At 40.0% G+C, this 20,422-nt stretch overlaps 1 protein-coding gene across 2 annotated transcripts in view; it reads right to left on the minus strand.

Annotated features, from left to right (window-relative positions):
* The window catches only part of oga (O-GlcNAcase), a 53,794-nt gene that overhangs the window by 15,357 nt on the left and 18,015 nt on the right, over positions 1 to 20,422 (minus strand). Inside the window, exons 9-13 of one of the 2 annotated variants that reach the window (XM_060842192.1) lie at positions 18,867 to 19,483; positions 17,288 to 17,462; positions 15,416 to 15,469; positions 9,826 to 9,911; positions 8,722 to 8,826 (exon numbers count right to left, since the gene is read on the minus strand). In XM_060842192.1, the coding sequence (XP_060698175.1) occupies positions 8,722 to 8,826; positions 9,826 to 9,911; positions 15,416 to 15,469; positions 17,288 to 17,462; positions 18,867 to 19,483 (1,037 nt within the window). The remainder of the gene's footprint in view (positions 1 to 8,721; positions 8,827 to 9,825; positions 9,912 to 15,415; positions 15,470 to 17,287; positions 17,463 to 18,866; positions 19,484 to 20,422) is intronic. The other variant, XM_060842193.1, reaches the window with a different exon arrangement.

The raw sequence follows: 20,422 nt of genomic DNA on the forward strand, positions 1-20,422 counted from the left end.
TGGCTTATGGAAACAGTCCATATTATTCATTCTAGCTACCACCAAACAAACTGGCTCTGATTATATAAAATGGAGAGTTGAAGGATAAGGTCACTTTCAGAGACCATGGAACAAGCCAATTTTCTTTCTCCACACACTAATTGGAAAGGAGCCAAAACAACACCCATCCCCACCTTTAAGCAAGCTGTTATGTAAATTCCCCAAGGCATAGTACTTTACTACAGTTTTTGCTTAGGGCATGCTTAAAAGGACAAAAATAGGCTAAATCGTAATTTACTGTGTAATATACAGGTACAAAACACTTGTCAATTATAGCCTTCCTACTGGGCGAAGACAGATAATTGTTACTTGGTGAAAGCAGTGATTTTGCAAGTAACATTAACAACTGGCTATGATACTTTAGATATCAGGAATGATCCTTTTCTTATTTGTTCACAGGAGAATGAAGTCACTGGCTTGGCCAGCATTTATCACACTTCTCTAAATGGCCAAGAGGGCAGCTAAGAGTCAACCACATTGCTGTGGGTCTGGAGTCACAAGTAGACCACACCAAGTGAGAACGGGTTTTTCCAACAATTGACAATGGATTCACAGTCACCATTAGATTCTTAATGCCAGATTTGTATTGAATTCAAATTCCATTTGCCTTAGCAGGATTTGAACCTGAGTTTTCAAAACATTACCACTGGTTTTCTGGATTAACAGTCAAATGATAATACGCCTAGGCCGTCACCCCCTTCTCGATCCTAGAATATATAATGCCTTTGCCTGTGAGAAAGGTTGAATTGTCTCCAACTGAATGATTAAAATGGACATAAAAGCAGAACTGTTTAAAAGGCGAACTGCCATAAGAAGAACTTGCATTGATCCAAAACCCAAATGTGTAAAACAGCCAATAATGCTTCCAATCACAACTTTAGAGTTCCAGTGAAAACAACCACTGCAAACAATCCTGAGGGCAGACAATTTTGCTGTGTTGGATATAAATTTTTTTTAAAAAAATAAACCTGCAGCAGCTCTTGTGCCCTGCTGAAATACGTACCTCATCAGCATTAATTGGGAACCTCCAAATACTTAGGTTTGCCCAAGGGTTTACAGCCAATAAGATCAAGGACCCAGCTTCAGTCCTATCTATGAGTTATTGATCTGACTCAGTTGTACGAAGGGCAAAATTTCGTCATGCTCAGCTTACAGAAGAGGGAGATTCAAAAATCAACATGTCTTTTTCTGTCAATGTTAATCTAATTATGATGCTTCTATTCAGCTAATCAGTTGAGAAAAACCAGAGATGTTTGGTAAAGTGCCAATATAATTGCCAGTGAAGATTCATAAAAGAATGAGTGTCATTTTGGAAAAGAATTTGTATGGTAATTTGATGACCAACTGATGTTGGATTGCCTTTCAAAAGGCAATGGAGTTGTAATGTAGAAAAAGGCAGCTAAATAGTGCATTGCAATCTCCTACACATGATAACCACTGGAATCAAAATATTTGCCAAGGATTCAAGATGTCCAACATCTCATCAATGCTAGCAGAGATATAATACGTAATCTAGAATTGGAGAGCAACTGCATGCGTGGGAGGTGAATAAAATGAAGTTCTGCTCCAACCTGAATTTCGTAAGGGATTAATACACAAGTCTGAAGCTAGAGTTATTCAGCCTTACAAGCCCGCTCTGTCATCTATTCTGATCATGACTAATTCTTTACCTTCAGGCTACATTCTCACTTTCTCCCCATTTTCTTGATACATTTAAAATCTAAATTTTTTTGTCCTTCTTGAACATATTCAGTGACTTGGCTCCCAAAACCTTATGTGGGAGAATCCCACATGTTCACTACCCCTCGAGTGAAAAATATTTTCATGTTAGTCCCAAATGGACTCCCCACATCCTGTGATTCACTCCTAGGTTCCAGACAAAACATCTTTGCTGTGTCTAGATTGACCAGAGTCAGACAGCATGGAAACAGACCATTCAGACCAACCAGTCCATGCTGACCGTAATCCCAAACTAAACTAAACCCACCTACCTGCACTTGGCCCATATCTCGCCAAACAATTCCTATTAACATACTTGTAAAACCTTAAAGGCATTTGCACATGTACCCACATCCACCACTTCCTTTCAATCTTCATTCCACACATTAACTACTCACTGTAAAAAAAAGTTACCCCATATCTTTAAAAACTTCCTCTTCTCGCCTTAAAAAAATGCACTCCCAAATCTTGACAGCCCTCACCCTAGGAAAAAGATACCTGCCATTCATCTTATCTGTTTCCATCATGATTTGAAAACCTGCCACCCAAACTCCTATGCTCCAGTGGAAAAAGATCCTACCTTATCCAGCCTCTCCTTATAACTCAAACACTCCACTGCAAGGAACATCCTGGTAAACCTTTTATGAATCACCTCCAGTTTAATAATATCCTTCCTATAACAGGGTGACTACAAGTGGATAAATCCCCAGGACCTCATCTGGTGTACTTTAGAACTCTGAAGGAAGCTAGGGAAGTGATTGCCGGGTCCCTTGCTGAGATATCTGTTTCACGATAGTCACAGATTAGGTGCCGGAAGAGTGAAGGTTGGCTAATATGGTGACACTGTTTAAGAAGGGTGGTAAGGACAAGCCAGGAAACTATACATCAGTGAGCGTGATGTCAGTGGTGGGCAAGTTGTTGGAGGGAGTCCTGAGGGACAGGATGAACATATACATAAGGCAAGGACTGATTATGAATAGTCAACATGGCTTTGTGCAAGGGAAATCATGTCTCACAAACTTGATTGAGTTTTTTGAAGTAACAAAGAGGTTAGATCTCATGGAATACAGAAAGAACTAGCCATTTGGGTACAGAACTAGCTCAAAAAAGGTAGAAGACAGGGGGTGGTGGTGCTGTTTTTCAGACAGGAGGGCTGTAACTAATGGAGTGCCACAAGGATCGGTGCTGGATCCACTACTTTTCATCATGTGTATAAATGATTCGGATGTGAGAAGAGAGGTATACTTAGTATGTTTGCAGATGACAAAAATTGGAGGAGCACTGGACAGCGACAAAGGTTACCTCCGATTACAACAGGATCTTGATCAGATGGCCCAATAGGCTGAGAAATGGAAGATGGAGTTTAATTTAGATAAATGCGAGGCGCTGCGTTTTGGGAAAGCAAATCTTAGCAGGACTTATACACTTAATGGTAAGGTCCTAGAGAGTGTTGCTGAACAGAGACCTTGGGGTGCAGGTTCATAGCTCCTTGAAAGTGGAGTCGCAGATAGATAGGATAGTGAAGGTGGCATTCGCTTTCCTTTATTGGTCAGAGTATTGAGCACAAGAGTTGGGAGATCATGTTGCAGCTGCACAGGACATTGGTTAGACCACTTTTGGAATATTGTGTGCAATTCTGGTCTACTTCCTATTGGAAGGATGTTGTGAAACTTGAAAGGGTTCAGAAAAGATTTACAAGGATGCTGCCAGGGTCAGAGGAGAGGTTGAATAGGCTAGGACATTTTTTTTCCCCTGGAATGTAGGAGGCCGGGGGGAGGAGAGAACACGTTAAAGAGATTTATAAAATCATGACAGGCATGGATAAGATAAATAGACAATTGTACAGGACCTTGGTGGCGAGGGAGTCCAGAACTAGAGGGCATAGGTTTAGGGTGAGAGGGGAAGGATATAAAAGAGACCTTTTAAATTGCAAAATTTAAAAGGCATCTGGATGGGTATACGAATAGGAAGGGTTTGGAGGGATATGGGCCGGGTGCTGGCAGGTGGGACTACACTGGATTGGGATATCTCGTCGGCATGGATGAGTTGGACCAAAGGGGCTGTTTCCGTGCTGTACATCTGACTAGTACTGCAAAAGAGGCTTCACCAACATCCTGTACGACATCAGCATGACATGCTAACTCCTATACTCAAAAGTCTGAGCAATGAAGGCAAGCGCCCACTAGAATTGTATAGATTTTCATCAGATACCCTCTCACCCTAAACATTTGTAAACAGAAGCCTAGTCAAACCAATCCTTCCTCAGGGCAATCTTGCCATCCCCAACACCAACCTAATGAACTTCGGCTACACTCCCTCTATATCCTATTCTTTCCTAGGTAGCGTGATCATACTCTATGGTGCAGTTTCACCAAGGTCCTGTACAATTGGTAAGACATTCTTCTGAACTCAAATTCGCTCAATGAATGCAAATTTACCATATGAATTTCTTACTTCATCTACTATCATTGACTAGTGTACAAGGGTATCCAGATCCCTTTCTGCATCCACACTTTCCAATGTATCATTTCAGGAATACTCTTTGCACTGTTCATATACACAGTCTAAAACATCACAGAGCCACGTTAAACTATATCTGCCATGTGTTTGCCCAGTCTATATCTTGAAGCCTCCTTGCATCTTCCTCACAATTCCAATGTTGTCACCAGCAAACTTGGAAATGTTGCATTTGGTTTCATCAGCCAGGACACTGGTCATGCTTATAGTCCATCAGTCCTTGCTAGCCACTCAAAAAAAAACACATGCATTCCTATACACACTATTTTCAATTGATGCCTATTACCCAATATATTACATCCATGTATTTAACTTTGCCAATTAATTGAGGGAACTTGTCAAAAGCTTCCTGAAAATCCAAATACACCCACCTGCAGGTTCTCCCTCATCTATTCTACTAGTTATAACCTCAAAACTTAAGATTTTATTAAGCATGATTTACCCTTCGGACTCATGCTGGCTTTGTCAATTCCCACTAATGTTTTCTAAATGTTCTGTTATTACATCTTTCATAGTAGATTCCAGGTAGCATTTTGCCCATTATTGATGTAAGATTAACTGGCCTGCAATTCTGTTTAGTTCTCTCCCACAGTTTTTAAATAGTCCGGTTACATTTGCCATCATCCAAACTGGAGGAACGACTCGAGGGTCTTGAGCATTTCAGATGACGACCAACGCATCCAATATTTTCAGTGACATCCCATCAAGTACTCGAGCATGCAGATTGAATTAGACAGCCTTCAGAGCAATTAATTTCCCAGCCACCATTTTGTGCTAGTGTCATCATTTTGTACTCCATTTCTCTCTCGGTCCTTATTTTCATCATTTCTGAAAAGGCTATTTGTGCCCTTTGTGAAGGCAGAACCAAAGTTGATGTTCAATTCTTGTGGTTTTGTTCATTCAACATTTTAATTTCTCTGGTTTCTCATTATACTCCTATACTCCACCTGATTTGCTTTTCCAAAATGCAGCACCTCACATTTATCGAAGTTAGACTCTTTCTGCCACTCCTCAGCCCATTGGCTGATCTGATCAAGATCCTGTTATAATCTGAGGTCACCTTCTTTGCTATCCACTACACCTCAAATTTTGGTGTCATCTGCAAACTTACTAAGTATACCTCTGATGCTCGCATCCAAATCATTTATATAAAATGATGAAAAGTCGTGGACCCAGCATTGATCCTTTTGGCACTCCACTGGTCACAGGCCTCCAGTCTGAAAAGCAACCCTCCACCACCACCCTCTGTCTTCTACCTTTGAGCCAATTCTGTATCCAAATGGCTAGTTCTCCCTGTATTCCATGAGATCTAACCTTGCTAATCAGTCTCCCATGGGGAACCTTGCTGAACACCTTACTGAAGCCCATATAGATCAAGTACTTTGCCCTCAGCATTGTACTTTATTACTTCTTCAAAAAAAACTCAATCAAGTGTCGTGAGGCATGATATCTCATGCACAAAGCCACACTGACTATCAATAATCCACCCTTGCCTTTCCAAGTACATGTACATCCTGTCCCTCAGGACTCCCTCCAACAACTTGCCCACAACTGATGTCAGGCTCACCAGTCTAGAGTTCCTGTTTTTTCCTGACCACCTTAAGCAGTGGCACCATGTTAGCCACCCTCCAGTCTTCCGATACCTCACCTATGACTATTAATGATAAAAATATCCCAGCAAGGAGCCCAGCGATCACTTCCCTAGCTTTCCACAGTGTTCTATGGTACACTTGATCAGGTCTTGGGGATTTATCCACTTAGGAGCTTCAAGACATCCAGCACCAACTTCTCTGTAATATGGACATTCTTTTCAAGATGTCACCATCTATTTCCCCACATTCTATATTTTGCATGTCCTTCTCCAGAAGAAGGATTGATGCAAAATACTCATTTAGTATCTCATCTCACCCCCCAAGCATCTGTCTCCACCCATAGGTTGCCTTGCTGATCTTTGAGGGACCCTATTTTCTCCCTAGTAAATGTAAAACAATTAATTTGTTCTGCTTATGTAAGAAATTGGATGTCGTGGGTGTGTGTGTGTGTGTGTGTGTGTGTGTGTGTGTGTGTGTGGGTGGGGGGGGGGGTGCTGGCGGGAAGGACATGACAGTTTAAATCACACTAAATGTTGCAGTCTAAGGAAAAACCTAATCAGTTTACGTGGTTTCTGGGCGGCATGTGACAACGGGGAGTGGTAGGGGTTTGGTCTTGCGTGCATGACTGACTGATTTAAAACCCTGTATAAAAGAGAGGACGGTTCCCTTGCTCGGAAAGCCTCACTGGACATGCTCTGCAAGCACTGAAGCGTGTTAAGTGATCCTCCAAAAACTTGTATTTGCTTAAATAATCATGGCTGTTCATAGAAGTTAGCGCATTGAAGTTGCATCAAGCTTGTAAAAGTCTCAAGGGAACTTAACACTAGTTAGCTTTTGTCCTTAAATGTATTTATAAAACGCTTGGGATTATCCTTAATCATATTTGCCAAAGCTATCCTGTCCTCTTTTTGCCCTCCCGATTTCCCTCTTAAGTATATTCCTAATGCCTTCATACTTGAAGGATTCTTGCGATCTCTCCTATCTATATCTGACATATGCTTCCTTCTTTTTCTTAACCAAACCTTCAATTTCTTTAGTCATGCAGCATTCCCTACACTACCAGTCTTTCCTTTCACTGACAGGAATATACTGTCTCTGAACTCTCGTTATCTCATTTCTGAAGGCTTCTCATTTTCCAGTCGTCACTTTACCTGTAAGCAACTGCCCCCAAATCAGTTTTGAAAGTTCTCGCCTAATACTGTCAAAATTAGCCTTCCTCCAATTTAGAATTTCAACTTTTAGATCTGGTCTATCCTTTTCCATCACTATTTTAAATCTAATAGAATTAAGGTCAATGGCCCCAAAGTGCTCCCCCACTGACACCTCAGTCACCTGTCCTGCCTTATTTCCCAACAGTAGGTCAAGTTTTGCACCTTCTCTAGTAGGTACATCTACATACTGAATCAGAAAATTTTCTTACACACACTTACATTCCTGGCCACAGAAGCATCTGTCTGTGCCTCTGACTAGAGTTCCCTGTCATAATCGATCGCTGGAACCCATACCCCTCATCACATTAAGCCTGTCTCGATACCAGAAGCTTAGCTGTATGCGTTACATTCCCCATAGTCCAATACCCCCGGCATTTTCCAAGGTAGCATACCTGTTTGAAATGGCAATATTCACATAAAACTCCTGCACTATCTGCCTAGCTCTCCTACCTTTCCTGCAGTTAATCCATTTATCTGACTGTATCGACGGCTTTTCTTTCTTCCTATAACAGTCATCCATCACACCTTCGAACTCTTTAAATTCTTCATTACCACGAGCTGTCACTCCAACCAATCCATTCAATCGGATAGGATTCGCAACCAATGGCATTTATTGCAGATGTAATTCTCAGTAACATGTATATTCACCCTAAATTCCTACGTCTGACAAGAAAAGCATACCACTCTACTAAAGGCCATCTTTGCTCCTTCACAATCTACACACCCAGAAAATAGCACCATTGTTTTGTTCTTTAAAAAAAAGTGTTCCACGCTAACTTAGTACTTATGGTTTATATTTTTAAAATTTAAAAAAAAAGTCAGATTTCAATAAAACATCAAGGAAGAACCCACTCTACTTACTAATATAGACTTACAGCAAGGTTACACATGAAAAGCTATGCACTTCTGTTCCTGTGTTATGAACTCTCCCACACAGGTTCCTTGAAGATCAGTTGTGAATTTCACTGCTTATTAAATTTTTCCCTAGACATACTTCAATGTCCAAAGATACATGAATGCAAACAGCAAAGGCAATAACTGCACCGATTCACTGCTGTATCAGTTAGCAGTATAGTTTTCTTTCTCTCTTCCTCGCTGACCATGTGCTCGCTGTCTTTTTCCCTTTTAATCCTGTCTTTCAGTCAAAGCCACATTGACCTTAGAAGAAAACCAGGTTAACCTTTGCCTCAGCAACTGCTATGAGCTATAACTGAATTAATAAATCAGGTATTTTAAAAGAATCAGCCATGTTTTGCCTCTTGAAAACCAGGGGAAGCATTCAGAAAAGGAAAGCTGAGAACTTTCTGATCAACAAGAACCAGCTTAAAAAAGGATTTGTAAACAAATAAACACAACCACTTTCTCAGTTTTAAATAGAATTATTGTTCAGTACAGGAACTTGTTCAGTGCTTTCCATCAACCTGAATCTGAAAAATCAGGGAAGGTTTTGGACTCTTACAACATTTAGGATGACTCAAGGAATAGTAGGGCTTGATCTCCGGTGTACTACCCAGCAAGTCAGAGATTGGGAGCAATTACGATTTGATTAAAACATGCTATATTGCTCTTGTTCACATGAGCACAGTATCAAATCTCAAAAAAAAACTTCATTAACAATATTTTTCTGTTATTAGTAAGCTTACCTCATCTTTCGGAAAGTAAGGCCTAATTGTGTACACTTTTGAGGTAGGCATGGCTGGTGGTGGCTGGTAGAAGAGGTCATTTGCCCCCTCAATTGGTAACAAACGCTGTGAAGGACAAACAACTTAAGTCAGTATAACTCCACTTCAGAACCTGTAGACCAACATCTGTTCCATATAACATACCTTTCCAATTTTAAACTCATTTGCTACTGAAGGCACCACGTAAAGCAAACTCAGTTTAACCAATTGGAATCAATTAAAATAACCTTTAAGTGGGGAACCGCTCACCTCTAAAAAGGGTCATTATTTTACATATTAAAAAGACACAATGCCAACCAGTAACTACAGCAGCAAATACATCAGGATATAAATGTACTTGCTATGCAAAATCTGTGTTTAATGGCGTTCAAAATAAAAAAGGGACAAAGAACATTTCTGAGGGGGTGAGGAGAAAGGAAATTTTGGGGGAGGTTTGGTCTGGAGAGGGTTAACTGGCTGACGAAGCCGTGTATCCCAAGCTTCTTCGCAAGCGCGGTTTTGCAAGCTGCGCGCAAAAGCACCTGTAGGGAAGAAAAGAAAAACAGCGCAGCGAAACTCCACGAATTTTTCAGCAAAACCAGGAAGATTCAGCAGTATTCAAGTCAAAAACATTTTTTCCCCACTGCCCTCACACGAGGGATGCTTTGGTTACTGTTGACAAATTGGATTTCATTTTAATTCAATCTTTTGCATTGCTTTTATCCCAACCCATCCATACTTTAGAAGCTGAATATTCACTATGATGTGGTCACGTTTATTCATGGAACTTCGAAACCAAAGCAAGCAAGCCGCGCTGACGCAGGCGCTGAGTAAACGCTGCGCGACCTGCAAAGGAACATTTTTGTGAAAGTCATGTACAAACTAAAATCTGCAGCGCATGCGCAGGCGCAATGGGATTCCAGCATCTCCTTCCAACTGAAAAGAAAGCAAATTAGTACCAGTACCAAATGTACCAGATTCTGTTAAGGAAACCAGCTAGCCATCAACAGACCAATCCTTCTCGTACAAGTTTTTCTTTCTCTCAAAAATGAAAAAAAAGTCAGTCACCGGGAATTCGTAGAATACCTGAAACTCTCCTGCTAGACCACCTCTAAAGGCCCAGGGTTCTTGGTCGCCACTCAAGAACTGTGCTGAAGATTGACTACGACACCCTGTTGATCAGATCCAAGCGGAGATTGTTACGTGGGGGCTTCCTGTGGTCTTACTTTTCCGTAAAATCAACACACCACCTTTTTAACAGAAAGAGAAAGCGCGCAACAAGAAATGTTCCTATCTGACTTAGAACTAACTCAAGAAATTTAGGGCTGTAACGATTCACATTCAGGAATCACTCTTTTGCCCAGTCATGGTCACTTTGAGAGGTACAAGATGCAAAATCCAACGGTCAATACATCTAACTCCGCTGCAAATCAAGGAATGATCTGCAGTGGCATTCAGTTTACAAAGTCCTTGAAAACACTGAGCATGAATTAATTCCAAATTTTTCCCTATCTTTTGGGTAGCTTGGTTAAGTCTCAAATTATGAAAGAATGCCTCCCAGAGGGTCCATTGCAGCCCTAAGTAAATCAGAAATATCTTAATTGAACTGAAGTCACATTCAAGTGCTCCTCTTGTCAGATGACATTTGGTATAAGGATATGTTTTAAACAAACACTGTCTTGACCTGCACAGGTTAAAGGTCAAAAATAGTACAAGTTCCACTCTGCAAATTAACCAAACCAACTTGCCTGCAAACGTTACCTAACTAATCAGCAAAATCACTGACATATTGAAACTTCTGGCAGTCATAGTGAATTATAGTAATTTCTTAGTCTGAACACCTGTATCTTGAAAGATATTCGAAGAATGAAAAACTTAACACAGCAAAAATACAATGTCAACCCATCAAAAGGAAGTCAGCACAGGTACTGCTTCCCAATGGGGAACACAGGGGAATAGGCAATGCTATCAAGTTCTTTCCGGTTCTCAGCGGCCACAGAATAATGAGGGGAAAAAAAAAAGAATTTTTGTAGCAATTTCATGACCACATGACATCTCAAAGCATTTTACAATTTATGAAGCACAATTATAAGCTGTGTCATATACACAAACACAAATGGAAAAGAGCCAATCTTGCCTAACCAGATGGATTCTTCAATAAAAGATGTATATTTTGAAGCATCACTTAAGTGACACAACCTATGTCATCTTTCAAGAAATCCCAATCAAGTTCTTCCACGTCCAAAAGATAAGAAAAACATCCAGACTTCCATATAGCCAAGTGAAACATCAGCTCATGGTTTCTGTGGCATTGAGGTATTGTTCCAATCACATTTTGTCAGCTATATGCTTACCATCCATCTATGATCTTCACTTCTTTTCTAAACAGGTACTTTGGTCATCACTGTATTGACATACTCGTATTAGTAACAAAAAGGCAAATTAAATGTGGTTCTAATTTCCCAACTAGTTTGTATTAATTGTATTTCTCTGTAATTGCACTCATAAACTAAAAGTTTATATTTAGAAACAAAAGTTGAATGCACAACTAATGTTCTTGCATAGTTTTACTTTAGATCCTCTTTAAAAAATGGATTTTCTGTGCACTGCAGCATTAAATTCCAATTCTTAGGGTCTTTAAGCACTGTTCATTGACTTGACAGCCTTTAAAGCCAGTTACTTCAGAATTGTACACAGAATGCTTAAATTATCTACGACGAAGCAAGTGGATCTGCAGACAGGTTGAAACTAAGCCAAACAATACTTGGGCAGATTTTGGTTCACAAACCCAGATGCAAGGCAAGTAACAGTATAACAAAGCATTTCATTGCAGCAATGTGAGAATATATTATGTAATTTGCACCCTCCCATAACAGCAATAATGCTGAACCATTTTACTCATGTTCATCAAGTCACGAATAATGGCCTGGACACCATGGCTAGATTCCTGGCTCTTGTTTCTGTCATTTTGGAATCTTTCACATCCACTTAAGTAAATACATCTTTTGATTGTGATGTTAACTTGAGATGCCACTTCCAACAACGGAGCAATTTCTTCATATTGCAGTAGAAGCATCAGCCAGAATGTGTTTAGAGTTTCTGAGTGGAACACAAACTCAGTTTTCTTACTCATAGGTGAAGGAAGAGGCATCTCCGAAATAGAACATCACCTTCAGATGAAGCTCAGTACATTGTCTTTTGTGCCAAAGGCTGAAGTATTTGCAACCATGTTCAGGCAGAAATGTCAAGTGGGCCATCCATCTTGTCATCCTCTCAATTGGTCTTCAGGCCCATGACAAAAGCTAGATACAGCAAAAGGGAATGGGCACTGACGACACCCCAGCTGCAGTATCAAGGACTTGTTCTCTAGAATTGGTACATCTTTTATAAGCTGTGGCAGTCAAGCTACAACACTAATGTTTAACCATCTAATGTAGAAAGATATCCTGCTAATGAAAAGCAGAACAAACTCAATGTGGCCATCAGCATACAGTAATCAAAGGGATGAAAGGAGTCAACAATACTGTAATGAAGCATTTACGTCAGCAACATCAGGAAAACTTCATCTGGTATCAGACCCAACAGTAGGAACATTGCAGTTGTTGGAGGCTAACCATCCTCATCCAGTTCTTTATTGCCGCTTTTCCTTGGGGTATTGAGCTAGATTTGACTCTGCTCAGCTGCTTTGTAAAGAACAGAACTGGAGATATTTGCTGATTCCATATTCACCGAATTTGTTACCCTCATGCAGTAATATTCGGAACGACAGGACTTGGTCAAGTGGCATGTAACGTTCACACCATTCAAGTATCAGGCAATAATGGCACCCGCTTATTAATAAGCATAGGGTTACTATTGACCAGGAACTTAAACCAGGATTGAAAAGAAACCTTGTAGACAAAAGGAAAATCAAGAGGCTGGGCATTCTACATTCTCAGACTACAAGACAAGAGAGAGCTTGATGTGATGGAATACACTCTACTATCTGCGTAAGTGCAGCTCCAAAACTCAAGTTCAATGTAATTCAAAACAAAGTAGCCCACCTCAATGGCATCCCATTCACCACGAGAGCACAAACACATCAGTGTTTACCATCTGCAAGTACTACACAGCAACTCAGCATGGGTACTTCAAAAACATCTTCCAAAGCATTGATCTTGAAGACAGGCACAGCTGATGCATGGAAAAATCAGCTGCAAGACCAGTTCCAAGCTACTCAGTATCCTGACATGGCATTGTATCACTAGTTCAAAATCCTAATATTCCCTCCTGAATAGCACTGTGTACAGCCCCATGAATAGATAACAGCTGTAACTTCTTCCCATAGATAAAGAGAATAAATGCTATCTGTGTCAAGAATGCTCATCACTCGGGCATTTGACAAGGTTTCTAATGGGAGACTGCTTAACAAGGTTAGATCTCATTGAATATAGGGAGAACTAGCCATTTGGATACAGAACTGGCTCAAAGGGAAAAAGGTAGAAAAGGGTGATGGTGGAGGGTTGCTGTGACCAATGGAGTGCCACAAGGATCGATGCTGGGGTCACTACTTTTCGTCATTTATATAAATGATTCGGATGCAAGCATAAGAGGTATAGCTAGTAAGTTTGTAGATGACTCCAAAATTGGACGTGTAGTGGACAGCAAAAAAAATGTTACTTCAGATTATAACAGGATCTTGATCAGTTCAGCCAATGGGCTGAGGAATGGCAGATGGAATCTAACTTCGATAAATGTGAGGTGCTGCATTTTGGAAAAGCAAATCAGATGGAGTATAGGAGTATAATGAGAAACCAGAGAAATTAAAATGCTGAATGAAAAAAAGTCACAAGAGTTAAACACCAACTTTGGTTCTGTCCTCACAAATGGCACAAATGAGGAAATGAAGGGCCAGAGAGAGGATGGAATATAAGATGACGACACTAGTACAAAATGGTGGCCAGGAAATTAATTGTTCTGAAGGCTGTCTAATTCAATCTGCATGATAGAGTACTTGATGGGATGTCACTGAAAATACTGGATGCATTGGTCGTCATCTGAAATGCTGCAGTACCTCGAGCAGTTCCTCCCGGTTGGATGGTGACAAGTATAACCCTACTATTTAAAAACTGTGGGAGAGAACAAAACAGAATTGCAGACCAGTTAATCCAGCATCAGCAATGGACAAAATGCTACCTGGAGTCTATGAAAGATGTGATAACAGAACATTTAGAAAACATTAGTGGGAATTGACAAAGCCAGCATGGGCCAAGAAACTCAGGTTCAAGTTAACTGACCCAGAGGTAGGTCAAAACATGTCCATGTAGGTTGGCTAAACACAACTTGTACCAGTCTACATAACTGCCACATTGCTCCATGAATAATCACAAGGCCAAACTGGCCAGAAGTGAAGTAGTGTCGAAGACAATGTTTTGTTTAAACTCTGAAGACATTTAGACATTTAAATGCAATAAACCTTAGAACTGCAGATTATGCTGTTCCTCTGTATTGTGGTGGTTTCAGGAAGCGATCAATTTCACGTCCACCAATCACTTTGAACAGACTGCCTAAAGCACAGACAGGTCACTCAGATGAACAAAGACTTCTATTGAAGTAAGCATTGAAAACAAAATTCAGTATGATTACATAGGAGACATGTAAGCAAAATCAAAATAAATGAAAGGTTGGAAGATTTGACACAATGTCCTCAATAGCAGGACTGAGGAGCCATAAGGCCTACTCCCAGTCAAGGAATTCTTAATACACAGAATCAACCAGAGACCTTTTCTCAAAAAGTTCAGCAGTTTAGATCAGGAGAAGAATCAAAAATGTTTTCTCTGACAAAGATTCAGATCCTACAATAAAGACAAAGGCAAATCATCTCCACATACTTTTCCTGAACTGCTAAGTCCCAACTAGTCGCCGTAAGATAATAAGCTCATTTTTTCACAACTAAAAAGTTAGCACTCTTCCAGAGTTTTCACTGTTGGACAGACTGGATAACATGCTTTCTCCCTTTCCCTGAGCATGCCAAGTAAGAGTACAGAGATGATTACTACTGTACAGTCCCATACCATTTCAATCATCTGACAGGATCAGTGCAGCAATGCAAGAGGAAAAGCTTCAATTTCTTGGGCCTTACTCGTTTTAATGGAAAACGAGTCTGAAACTTGGCTAAGAACAAGGAAGCGTTCCCTCTCCAGTCGCTAGTGAGATACAGCCCTGAGCAGTACCCAAGTTACAGGTGATGAGGAAGTGGGTGATGCAAACTTTACAGGAAATAAGAATGGTAGGCAAACAGTTTATGGAAACTTTCACTAAAGTGGAGTGGAATGCTTGTTTCCAATTCTAGTTTTAAGCTGCATCTGGTTTTGTCCATATACAAGTCAGCTTATGAGACAACCAATAAATATCAGCAGCTTCATAAAGTATATCAGTCATTAAGACAAAATCATATCATAATTAAATTTCAGAAAGCCTGTAACAGGTACGCTTGGACAGTAGCACAGCTAGCCTTTATTTCAAAGACTATCTAGGTTAACATAAGCGTTCTAGATAAGAAAGAAATTGTTAAACCATTTCTTATAATAGTAGCTGCACAAATGTGACTTCAAATAAACTTTTCTTCAACACATTTCCTTTTAAAAAGCCTCACTGCCTATCATTCTAATCTTAATAATCGCGCCACGCTTCGTACATCTGGCGTTGTCGATCCCACAGCTGTAGTAACTTGTGCTGAGGATTCTTCCATCTGTACACAATGAGGGAAGAAGACAAGACAATAAAAGAGGCCATTAGTAACCCGTCACATCACAGCATCACACTCAGGTTATGGCAGAATGTGAATTGCACCACGACATGCACTAGGACTGTCTCTACAACATATACTGAAGCTAAAAACCTCCTCTAATAGATAGGTGGGCCACGTTTCTTGTAACAACTTCTTTCTTTGACACTCATGATTCAGAAGAAAATTAGCCAAATAATTCAAGAGAACCACTGTCCCTTCTGTAATCCAATCACTGTTCCTGCAAAAGCTTCTCTTTCCAGTATTGGATTATATCTAATGCTTGCTACTTCACAATGGAACGGTTGTGTGCACATTTAAATGCTATAAATTAGAGTTCATATTCAACAACTTAAGATTTTGGGAAACAAATTTTCTTGAAAATTTATCTCTAGGAATACTCAAATCTATAGGTCAAGTGCTTTCCACAGCAAAAATATTGAATCATGTCAAATTCTGGACAAGATTAATTTAGGAAATAAAATTTTAGGGAGTGCTAAACAATACCCCCCCCCGCCCCAGTGAACAAAGTATCTTTCTTAGAGAGGATCCCTCACCTTATCCTTTCCAGACAACCACTCTTTTCCAAGCATGCACTCGATGCTTTACTCTTAAACTGTGGTGACTCACCAGCTGAAAACAAAAAAAATTCCTAACTCTGAGCATCCCAAAGCTAGCTTGTGGTCTGAACACGAGCCGTGATCACAGTGCTAGTTGAGCTGCCTGCTGTATCAAGTTTAAAAGTCTGCATCCACGCCATATTCCCTGCCATCTGCGTAGAAACCTGTAAATAAAATCTGGTTACATATCGTAACCCAGACCATGCTGGTGTCTTACTCAGCCTGCACTTTCCCTCCCAACCAATATAAGCTACAAAAAAAGTTACCATTACTGCAATTTCATGTCACAAATAGCTTCCAATCACTTTTGTAAAGGTAAGTTGGAGACTCCAGACTTAAGACTTGGAAAAGCTTCCAGTCTTGCTTTTTTTTTGGAACAAATTACACACATATTAAGTTCTGGCTGAACCTGCAGACACCAGAATAGCCTTGCGCTTTTAATAAAGTTCGCATGCGCGCTGGCCTGGAGGCTGCGCTCCAAGCCTTCGGATTTCTGCAACTGCTGGCCTGCCACTGTTCTGTTGAAAACAGTAATGTTGTTACAAAGCACACAGCAAGCAGCTCCCAACAGCTCTGTATGATCATGGCACATTTCAGTATTATTTTTCTCAAAAATTGTTGAATGTTTGCAAAATCTAGCCAGTTCTAGTGATGTGATGCAGTCCACAGTCAGTCCCAGAAAAAGAAACAACACAAAAATAAAATACAATGGGCAGTACATTAAAAATAAATTAACTGGTGTTTAAAATAGTTACTGGGAACAATTACATCAGCCTCTGAAAAAAAAATACAATGGCCAGAATGGTTTCAGTGTCTTTGAAACAATTGCTTCAATTTTGCTAAATTGGTGGCAAATCCCTGGTGATGGTTTCAAAAACAGATGAGCTTGCCAATACCCTGCACTAAACAGGCAACTGAAAGTGGGCAAGGGGTGGTGAAAATTAAGTGTAATATGGTATAATTAGATAAAATGGAAACTGGACAGAACAGAAAAAATGGCATAATTACAAGAGAGGAACATTTTAATGCCATTTTGATACTTTCCTCGCCACATAAGGATCATGGGATCTTGTCTTAAGACACCTTTTTCAAGGGCTGACAGAATTGAAAATTCTTAAACCAAGACCATGAGAGAATATGAACAGTCAAGTATGTTACCTACCTAACCACTGGACAAACGATTTCACCATAGATACCACACCCTTTATATCCCAGACATATGGGTATAGATCATACAGAATGGATCGGTTTTCACAGTTGGCAAGACGAGTAAACATCTGCATTACACCACAGCACATTTCTTCAAATTTTGTAGCTCTGAAATGCCACTTCTCAATCTGAAATACAAAATCATAATAATTTATAGCATCTAAATACATGTGCAAAACCCAAAGGAAAATGTTATACACAGAATGCAATTCCAAAAGTTAACATCCAGCACAAAAGCACCCTTTTCTATACACATCTTGAATCTTCCACTGGAGAAATATATTGCCTCATTGTTTGGTTTCAAGGGGCAAAATCTGTTAAAAGAACAGACAGTATTAAGGCCCCCAAAAATATTCTTGGAAGTAGTAAAAAAAACACAAAGAAACTTTAGATGCAATCTACATTTGTAGAAAATGACCTTAAGTAAACAAATACTTAAACTTTTCATAGGTAGGTCAACCCACAACCACTGGGAACAAGTGATTTACTACAAAGGTCTACAACACAAAAGTAACCAATTTAAATTGAACAAGATTTTGCTGGCAAAACAACAACACTCAAAAGATCATGGTATATGCAGAAACATTTGAGATAGGTCAAAGAACATGGGAACAAAAACAGGAGTAGACCACATTGCCATTTAAAACATACTTCATTCAATATGATAATGGCTGATGAGATTGTAGTCTTTCAACTCCATTTTCCTGTATGTCCAGCATAAGTGTGGTCACTTGCACCATGTACATGTAAATCTTGCGTCCAGTAAAAATCAGACCACAATTGGTCATTGAGTTGCTTTGTACTCAAGCCCAAAAGTTGACTATAACTGCTGAACTGACGAAGTCTGTACATTGTTGCATTTTAAAAAGTGCAACATACGATCTCTTATAAATAGAGTTGACAAAACATGGCCAGCAATGGAAATCTACAGCCACAGCAGAAATATAAATTAGATCCAATCATACTGCCCAGAGAAATGTACTGATCAACCAACATTATACAGATGAAAGTAAAGACTGCAGCTCAAACTCCTGAAATTTCAACCTCTTCAGTAAAAAAGGAATGATTAAATTCATATAAAACAGGGACGTCAGTACTAGTAACAGTTTTAAGACAAAAAATGTTCCTACTAATAATCACATAACTAAAATCAAAAAGAGACAGGAGGAGGGGAGAAGAAAGGGTGTTAAATGCACAGAGTAGAGATTCCATGTAATGCAGCTAGGTCACCAAGAAATATGGTGAATATTTCTCTAACAATCGATTTTTAATTCCAGATTAGTACTGAATTCAAATTCCACTATCTGCCATGAGAGGATTCAAACTCAGGTCTCCAGAACATTACCTGGGTCTCTGGATTTAATAATCTAGCGATAGGATCACTAACGCATCGCCTCTCCCTACTCAATCAGAACAGGCTCTCTGAAAATTCATCTGGGCTCGTTAGAATCTCAGGTTTCGAAAGTGAAATGTCAATACATCACTAAATGATTTAACATTATGTACTAATGAGGGCATAAAAACGTACTCACCTTTTCAGCATCTTTCCCTTTACAGTTCACACTAACAACACTACTGTTAGCCCGAAGCCACTGAAATTCCCTTAGCATCTGAACAGCTTTGGGTCCATGTTCATAAGGCAGATAGAACATTTCAGCCAAGAGATTTAGGTCTTCCAGAGTCACAGCTTCAGAAGTGTATAGTGGCTTCTCATTGGGACCTGGGACATACTGCTCCTTGTTCATCTGCTCATCTGTTTGCATGGGTGCAATATCACTGCCAGAGTCTTCCTGCATGGAGATCTCAGGAGACTTAGATTCAGCAATACTATCTTTGTCCATATCCATGGGCTTGAGATCCTCAGACATTTTGGCCTTGACAATATCTGTAAGGATTTGATTAACATTTTTGGTTTCTTGCTCATCAGGCTTTTCAACTACCATCTCCATTGGTTCTTCATCAGACTGCTGTTTTTTCTCCTCCTCTTCCTTCACTACCAGAGCTTGCTCACCACTCAGTGGGCTTCCCTGACTCATGATAGGCTGTTGGTAGACTGTCGTCACTGTTGTGGAGGAATTCAGGCAGGGTGTGTCAAGAGTCCCTACATCAATTGCATTTGTCTTTGCACCACTGTGAGGGACTGATCGACCTAGGAACAAAAAGAAGCTTTTAAAAAATTAACTATCAATGGCAAAAAATAAGTCCAACAAGCAATTCAGCCAATAGCTTGGTGGATAAAGATGTTCAACATCAATTCATACGGAAAGGAAGGTCCCAAGACTTAATTCTGACACTGAGAAAGTGAGGACTGCAGATGCTGGAAATCCAGGCTGAAATGTGTTGCTGGAAAAGCGCAGCAGGTCAGGCAGCAGCCATGGAGCAAGGGAAATCGACGTTTCGGGCATAAGCCCTTCTTCAGACTGAAAGAAGCCCGAAACATCGACTCTCCTGCTCCTTGGATGCTGCCTGACCTGCTGCGCTTTTCCAGCATTACATTAATTCTGACATGTCAAGTTTTACGATCAGTCAGGAAAAACATTGAGTTTGGGACTTGGTCTTCATCATATACTAAAATGTATGTGCACTCACTGCGCAAAAGCACTATAATAAAATCCATGCAGTCCAAGATCTGTCAGCATAAAGAAACCCATTTTCTCATTAAGATTAGCACTGAAATACCACTGCAAACGTTAGTTTGCCCTTATATGTGGCAATATTTGTACTTAATTTTATTAACTCTCCCTTACTAGGCTCAGTTCAGGTGTAAGCCCCTCTGAATTCCACAGGGCACCAAAAAAATCAGCCAGTAATGCTGGCGCACAGAGCAGTACTGAACAGTAGATTTGGTCTTTGAGTTGAAATCAAGCTGAACAGTACCCAGCAAAAACTATCAAAAGGTGTAAAGTTGTGGAAAATATTTGCCTGCTAGCAATGTACTGCTAAGTGACAGGAAAGGAGATACTGTCAGATATTTAGGTGGGTGTATATCATTCTTTTGCGAAACAAAAATGGTGCAAATCTTAAGTTAATCAAAGGAAAGCTCTATTAAACAGGATGGGGGGAAAAAAAACACTCAAATATGTCAAAC

Source organism: Hemiscyllium ocellatum, chromosome 22 (assembly GCF_020745735.1).
Source record: "Hemiscyllium ocellatum isolate sHemOce1 chromosome 22, sHemOce1.pat.X.cur, whole genome shotgun sequence".
NCBI lineage: Eukaryota > Metazoa > Chordata > Chondrichthyes > Orectolobiformes > Hemiscylliidae > Hemiscyllium > Hemiscyllium ocellatum.